Below are 8,519 nucleotides of genomic sequence, written 5' to 3'. Positions count from 1 at the left end.
GTGCCTAAACCTGACCAAGTGGTTTTGGTGCCTAAACCTGACCAAGAACATTTTGTGTCAAAACCTGACCAAGAACATTTTGCGCCTAAATCTGACCAAGTGGTTTTGGTGCCTCAACCTGACCAAGAACATTTTGTGCCTAAACCTGACCAAGAACATTTTGTGCCAAAACCTGACCAAGAACATTTTGCGCCTAAATCTGACCAAGTGGTTTTGGTGCCTCAACCTGACCAAGAACATTTTGTGCCTAAACCTGACCAAGAACATGTTGTGCCTAAACCTGACCAAGTGGTTTTGTGTCTAAACCTGACCAAGAACATTTTGCGCCTAAACCTGACCAAGAACATTTTGTGCCTAAACCTGACCAAGAACATTTTGCGCCTAAACCTGATCAAGAACATTTTGTGCCTAAACCTGACCAAGAACATTTTGCGCCTAAACCTGACCAAGTGGTTTTGTGTCTAAACCTGACTAAGAACATTTTGTGCCTAAACATGACCAAGTGGTTTTGGTGCCTAAACCTGACCAAGAACATTTTGCGCCTAAATCTGACCAAAAACATTTTGTGCCTAAAGCTGACCAAGAACATTTTGTGCCTAAATCTGACCAAGAACATTTTGTGCCTAAACCTGACCAAGTGGTTTTGGTGCCTAAATCTGACCAAGAGCATTTTGTGCCTAAACCTGACCAAGAATATTTTGCGCCTAAATCTGACCAAGAACATTTTGTGCCTAAACCTGACCAAGAACATTTTGTGCCTAAACCTGACCAAGAACATTTTGTGCCTAAACCTGACCAAGAACATGTTGTGCCTAAACCTGACCAAGAACATTTTGCGCCTAAACCTGACCAAGAACATTTTGTGCCTAAACCTGACCAAGAACATTTTGTGCCTAAACCTGACCAAGTGGTTTTGGTGCCTAAACCTGACCAAGAACATTTTGTGCCTAAACCTGACCAAGAACATTTTGTGCCTAAACCTGACCAAGAACATTTTGTGTCAAAACCTGACCAAGAACATTTTGCGCCTAAATCTGACCAAGTGGTTTTGGTGCCTCAACCTGACCAAGAACATTTTGTGCCTAAACCTGACCAAGAACATTTTGTGCCAAAACCTGACCAAGAACATTTTGCGCCTAAACCTGACCAAGAACATTTTGTGCCTAAACCTGACCAAGAACATTTTGTGCCTAAACCTGACCAAGAACATTTTGTGCCTACACCTGACCAAGAACATTTTGCGCCTAAACCTGACCAAGTGGTTTTAGTGCCTAAACCTGACCAAGAACATTTTGCGCCTAAACATGACCAAGTGGTTTTGGTGCCTAAATCTGACCAAGAACATTTTGTGCCTAAATCTGACCAAGAACATGTTGTGCCTAAATCTGACCAAGAACATGTTGTGCCTAAACCTGACCAATAACATTTTGTGCCTAAACCTGACCAAGTGGTTTTGGTGCCTAAACCTGACCAAGAACATTTTGTGCCTAAATCTGACCAAGAACATTTTGTGCCTAAACCTGACCTAAACCTGACCAAGAACATTTTGTGCCTAAACCTGACCAAGAACATTTTGTGCCTAAACCTGACCTAAACCTGACCAAGAACATTTTGCGCCTAAACCTGACCAAGAACATTTTGCGCCTAAACATGACCAAGTGGTTTTGGTGCCTAAACCTGACCAAGAACATTTTGCGCCTAAACCTGACCAAGAACATTTTGCGCCTAAACATGACCAAGTGGTTTTGGTGCCTAAACCTGACGAAGAACATTTTGCGCCTAAACCTGACCAAGAACATTTTGCGCCTAAACATGACCAAGTGGTTTTGGTGCCTAAACCTGACCAAGAACATGTTGCGCCTAAACCTGATCAAGTGGTTTTGGTGCCTAAACCTGACCAAGAACATTTTGTGCCTAAACCTGACCAAGAACCTTTCACAACGTTTGCCACGCGTTCAACATCATGTGACTTAGGTCATGTGACTTACATAACGTACTGAAGTTCCGGTACACCTGTCACCGGACTGGTACTTGCCAACACTCATGTCGTTTTTGGACACCTGACAATCAAGCCATTTTGTAGTTTAGGTTTCAGGACGTGTTGCCTGTAAATCAGTCCTTCCCCAGCAAAGATCACTTTTCATGCCCAGATAGAAACTTTCACTCACTTTTTACTTTTGGTACCTGTGCGACTGACTAAGCGAACAGCTTTGTGTTTGTTTGCAGTTCCAAGTGAATGTGCCAGTAGTGAACTGCAGGTGAAGACAGCAACAGTGAGGCTTAGCTAAAGCTCTCAGAACTAGAGATATTCGCGTAACCACCAACAACAATAAGAACAAACAAGTAAAGACAGAAATAGTGCAGACATTTAATTCGACATGTGTGTTTATATTTGCATGGATCATCAAACAGTAGGAGAAAAGGAGAAGGATTATGGAATGGTGTTTGATGGTGAAGCTGTGGGCCTGAAAGGTGGATGCACAGAGCTTAAACTGATATCAAGCTACCTGACTCAGGAGAAAACTGTCAGCCTGTCCGTCTGAGTGTTCCTGGACAGTTCTTAGACCTCAGGTGTGTTTGTGTCCGTCAGTGTGGTTGCCGTCGGTGGAGCTGGGTTGTGGTCTCGGCGTGACTCTGGTCCTCATGCTGCTTCTCTTCGTGGTTTATCACGTCTTCTGGTTGGAGCTGCTGCTGCTCTATCGCTCCTGGTTCGGCACAGATGAGCGACACACAGGTAAGCAACAGGTGACGCCTCAGATTTCTCTTCTGTTCCATCTGCCTGGACCTTAACACTTCTGTCTTTTCCATAAATTCTCAGATAGATGCTAGTGTTCAAACGGGGGCAGGAGAGCTGGTTCTGTCTTTTTACGCCTACTGTGTCCTATTACAATCGGTCTAATTATCCGGCAGCTGCAGGTGTCAACAGGTCAAATTCTACTTCTGTTTGTAGAAATGACAAACACGGCCGCAGAGAGGAAAACGTCCTCTGGAGTAAAAGTAATAAAACTGCTTAGTTTTTGCCAGACATCTGAAATATCTGCCGCCTCACCTCCACCACTTCAGTGTTTATGTCCTGATACTAAATTTCTTCTGTTTAATGATGATCTTTCCTGCCTGGCTGCGGTTGGAGCATTTAGATTATTAAACCTTGTCTCAGTTGGACGGTGGAAAGTGTAACTTCTTCAGCCACGCTGCCAGATTTATTCAATCAGCCCGACACAGTGCGGCACGGTAGTGTCTCAGCACAGCTGCCAGCCGGAGCCGCATCAGGTTTTATAGCAAAGCTTTTTAGTTAACTTTACATTGTGTGGTGGGTAATTCAGTTCCCAGCAGGGATCCTTCTGAAAATTCTCCCTGAAACTCCAACATCAAGATGGTTTATGTTAGTTTTTATCGTTCTGTCATGTGAGTGCACAGTAAGGAACTTTCATCTATGCCAAGTTATAGGTACTTTTGCAAGGGAAGGATCATTTTAGGGCACGTTAGCTTCTTATGTGCACACAAGATATTAAAGAGGTCATTTTAGGCTCGTATTAAGGTTCATAGTTTTATTTAGGGGTTGTACCAGAACGGGTTAACATGGTTTAATTTTCAAAAAATACCATATTTCTGTCGGACTGCACATTGTTGCAGATCTGTTTTAGCTGCCGAGTGAAGAATCTCACTTCTGTAAGATTTTTGTTTGGAGCTGCACATGCTCAGTACCTAGGTAAGGATTACCAGCCAATCAGAAGCAGAGTAGGGCGGGTCCTGACAAGCTGGTAAACACGGCTTCACTTCCTGAATCCAGAGTTTCAGAGCGGTGAGTTATTAATCTGTAACACGTTTATCTTTCATAAAGTTTTACCTGAGCTCCGTCTCTACATCACAGTAACTGCCTGGAGGGGCTCTAACGGTATTTGCCACACTAGCCGCTTGGCGAGCATCATGCTGCGTGTTACACGGTGACGCAGAGAGGTTACTGAAGGCTGGACTACAATCCAGCTGTATTCAGATCAGGAGCAGAGTTTTCTGCAGAACTCCCATTGGGCTTTTTCTGTTACAAAAAAAAGATTTATAACATAATAAAGGAGAGGGAAAAAGCCTACGAGCAGAATATGACCTCTTTAATTTATGTGTATCTTATCAAACATTTATAAAGATTTGAGGGCACAAGACTGAGTGTCTTTTGCAACGTTGGGGGCTCATGCTTATTGTTTGTGTGGTAACTGAGCCTGGGTTCTGGTGACAGAGGCACTTCCTCCAGTGCAGGTGACATCAGAGGGTTTTTTTGACATTTACACCACAAAGATTTTGACTTTCCTGTGCAGATAAGAACGTGGAAATGTACTCACCTTTCCCCAAACTGAAAACAGGAAGCTTCCTATCTGTAATCAATATGGTCTATGATGTGTGTGTGTGTGTGTGTGTGTGTGTGTGTGTGTGTGTGTTTGTTCAGATGATAAGGAGTACGACGTGTACATCTCGTACGCGAGGAACAGCGAGGAGGAGCAGTTTGTTCTGTCGACGCTGCGCAGAGTTCTGGAGGCCGAGCTCGGATACTCAGTGTGTATCTTTGACAGGGACAGTCTGCCGGGAGGGAGTGAGTACTACTGCAGTACATACTCTACTGCAGTACACACTCATACTGCAGTACACACTCTGATGACCCTATAGGTCGCACATTTGCTGCAGCACATGCTCTGATAGTGCAGTGTACATAAACATACTACAGTAAAGTACATTGATACTGCAGTGCACACATTCATACTGAAGTACACACTATGTTTCTGTAATACACATTCATACTGAAGTACACACTATGTTTCTGTAATACACATTCATACTGAAGTACACACCCTGTTTCTGTAATACACATTAATACTGAAGTACACACCTTGTTTCTGTAATACACATTAATACTGAAGTACACACCTTGTTTCTGTAATACACATTAATACTAAAGTACACACCTTGTTTCTGTAATACACATTCATACTGATGTACAGACCTTGTTTCTGTAATGCACATTAATACTGAAGTACACACTCTGCTATCTGCTACTAAAATTTAGTCTTAAAACAACAATCACACTTGTTATTACTTCTGCTACTGGTAATACTGCTAGAATTCTGGGTACTTGTAAGAGTACTACTTTTGCTAATACTCTTAACTAGTGGTACTGCTAGTAGTATTACTGCTAGCATTGCCACTATCAGTCTTCCACTACTTCTACTACTGTGGCTATGACTACTGCTAATACTAATACTCCTACAACTGTTACTGCAGTTAAACTGCTTCTGCTCTTCCTCCTTGTCCTTCTCTTTTTACTCCTACTACTGCGACCAACTACTACTACTACTACTAATTCTTCCCACTACTGCTACAAATACTGGTACTGTAGCTGCTTGTAGACAACACATGACATCTTGGGGCCGCTGACAGAGGGTTTGAGGCATGGACAGAGCCTAATAAGCCAATGTTATCCAACGAGGGTTAAAGTCAAGGGCAGCTGGACTTGGTTGAAGATACTGGAAGACGTTTCGTCCCTCATCCAAAGGACTTGGACTGGCAGGGAAACTCTGCTATTTAACCTCAGTGGGGTCGTTTGCCAGGGTCATCAATACTGCTGGTTCGTTTGTGTTCCTGGTTGCTGTGACGTTACAGCAACGTCTTCCAGTATCTTCAACCAAGTCCAGTTGCTCTTGACTTTAACCTTCGTTGGATAACTATGACCTGGATGACTGAGAATATTCATAATAAGCCAATGGGTTCTGGTCCTCAGTATATTACAATAAGGGGCAGTTAATTCAATATTTTCGATATGAACTGATGCCAAACACTTTTTGACCACGAGCAGAAATAAAACATGTGGCCTAAATCAAATGAAAAAGCTACTAATGCTGCTGCTGCTAATACTGCTGCTACTACTGCTACTACTACTGCTGCTGCTGCTAATACTGCTGCTGCTACTACTACTGCTAATGCTAATACTGCTGCTGCTACTACTACTACTACTACTGCTACTGCTGCTACTACTGCTACTACTGCTACTACTGCTACTGCTACTACTGCTACTGCTACTACTACTGCTGCTGCTGCTAATACTGCTGCTGCTACTACTACTGCTAATGCTAATACTGCTGCTGCTACTACTACTACTACTGCTACTGCTGCTACTACTGCTACTACTGCTGCTGCTGCTAATACTGCTGCTGCTACTACTACTGCTAATGCTAATACTGCTGCTGCTACTACTACTACTACTGCCGCTACTACTGCTACTGCTACTGCTGCTGCTGCTAATACTGCTGCTGCTACTACTACTGCTAATGCTAATACTGCTGCTGCTACTACTACTACTACTGCTACTGCTGCTACTACTGCTACTGCTGCTACTACTGCTACTGCTACTACTGCTACTGCTGCTACTACTGCTACTGCTGCTACTACTGCTGCTGCTGCTAATACTGCTGCTGCTACTACTACTGCTAATGCTAATACTGCTGCTGCTACTACTACTACTACTGCTACTGCTACTGCTGCTACTACTGCTACTACTGCTACTGCTGCTACTACTGCTACTGCTACTACTGCTACTGCTGCTACTACGGCTACTGCTGCTACTACTGCTACTACTGCTACTGCTGCTACTACTGCTACTGCTGCTAATACTGCTGCTGCTACTACTACTGCTAATGCTAATACTGCTGCTGCTACTACTACTACTACTGCCGCTACTACTGCTACTACTACTGCTACTACTGCTACTACTGCTGCTGCTACTACTGCTACTACAGCTACTACTGCTGCTGCTGCTACTACTACTACTACTGCTACTACTGCTACTACTGCTGCTGCTACTACTACTACTACAACTACTACTACTGCTACTGCTGCTACTACTAATACTACTGCTACTACTGCTGCTGCTACTACTACCACTACTTCTACTACTAATACTGCTGCTGCTACTACTACTGCTAATGCTAATACTGCTGCTGCTACTACTACTACTACTGCTACTGCTGCTACTACTGCTACTGCTGCTACTACTGCTACTGCTACTACTGCTACTGCTGCTACTACTGCTACTGCTGCTACTACTGCTGCTGCTGCTAATACTGCTGCTGCTACTACTACTGCTAATGCTAATACTGCTGCTGCTACTACTACTACTACTGCTACTGCTGCTACTACTGCTACTACTACTGCCGCTACTACTGCTACTACTACTGCTACTACTGCTACTACTGCTGCTGCTACTACTGCTACTACAGCTACTACTGCTGCTGCTGCTACTACTACTACTACTGCTACTACTGCTACTACTGCTGCTGCTACTACTACTACTACAACTACTACTACTGCTACTGCTGCTACTACTAATACTACTGCTACTACTGCTGCTGCTACTACTACCACTACTTCTACTACTACTGCTACTGCTGCTACTACTGCTACTACTGCTACTACTACTACTACTGCTACTACTGCTACTGCTGCTGCTACTACTACTGCTACTACTACTGCTGCTGCTGCTGCTGCTGCTGCTAATACTGCTGCTGCTGCTAATACTGCTGCTACTACTGCTACTAATACTGCTGCTGCTGCTACTACTGCTACTGTTGCTAATACTGCTGCTGCTACTGCTACTGATACTGCTGCTGCTGCTACTAACACTGCTGCTGCTGCTACTACTACTGCTGCTAATACTGCTGCTGCTACTAACACTGCTGCTGCTGCTACTACTACTGCTGCTGCTAATACTGCTGCTGCTACTAACACTGCTGCTGCTGCTAATACTACTGCTGCTGCTAATACTGCTGCTGCTGCTAATACTGCTGCTGGTACTACTACTACTGCTACTACTGCTACTAATACTGCTGCTGCTACTTACACTGCTGCTGCTGCTAATACTACTGCTGCTGCTAATACTGCTCCTGCTAATACTGCTGCTGCTGCTAATACTGCTGCTGGTACTACTACTACTGCTACTACTGCTACTAATACTGCTGCTGCTGCTACTACTGCTACTAATACTGCTGCTGCTGCTGCTGCTGCTACTACTACTACTACTGCTGCTGCTGCTGCTGCTGCTGCTGCTACTACTACTACTAATACTACTGCTGCTACTAATACTGCTGCTGCTGCTACTACTGCTACTGTTGCTAATACTGCTGCTGCTACTGCTACTGATACTGCTGCTGCTACTAATACTGCTGCTGCTGCTACTACTACTACTGCTGCTAATACTGCTGCTACTACTACTACTGCTGCTAATACTGCTGCTGCTACTACTACTGCTGCTAATACTGCTAATATGACTACTACTGCTGCTGCTAATACTGCTGCTACTACTGCTACTAATACTGCTGTTGCTGCTGCTACTACTACTGCTGCTGCTAATACTGCTGCTGCTACTACTACTGCTGCTGCTAATACTGCTGCTGCTACTACTACTACTGCTGCTGCTAATACTGCTGCTACTACTGCTACTAATACTGCTGCTGCTGCTGCTGCTACTGCTGCTGCTGCTG

The 8,519-nt window shown here is 44.1% G+C and overlaps 1 protein-coding gene across 3 annotated transcripts in view; it reads left to right on the top strand.

Moving 5' to 3' along the window:
* The window catches only part of LOC123986262 (interleukin-1 receptor accessory protein-like), a 54,673-nt gene that overhangs the window by 41,576 nt on the left and 4,578 nt on the right, over positions 1 to 8,519 (top strand). For all 3 annotated transcript variants that reach the window (XM_046074412.1, XM_046074414.1, XM_046074413.1), the window contains 2 exons: positions 2,591 to 2,734; positions 4,439 to 4,582. In XM_046074412.1, coding sequence (XP_045930368.1) covers positions 2,591 to 2,734; positions 4,439 to 4,582 — 288 coding nt within the window. The remainder of the gene's footprint in view (positions 1 to 2,590; positions 2,735 to 4,438; positions 4,583 to 8,519) is intronic.

The sequence above is a fragment of the Micropterus dolomieu genome, linkage group LG17 (assembly GCF_021292245.1).
Source record: "Micropterus dolomieu isolate WLL.071019.BEF.003 ecotype Adirondacks linkage group LG17, ASM2129224v1, whole genome shotgun sequence".
Classification (NCBI taxonomy): Eukaryota; Metazoa; Chordata; class Actinopteri; order Centrarchiformes; family Centrarchidae; genus Micropterus; species Micropterus dolomieu.
This window is presented reverse-complemented; position numbering and strand designations above follow the sequence as displayed.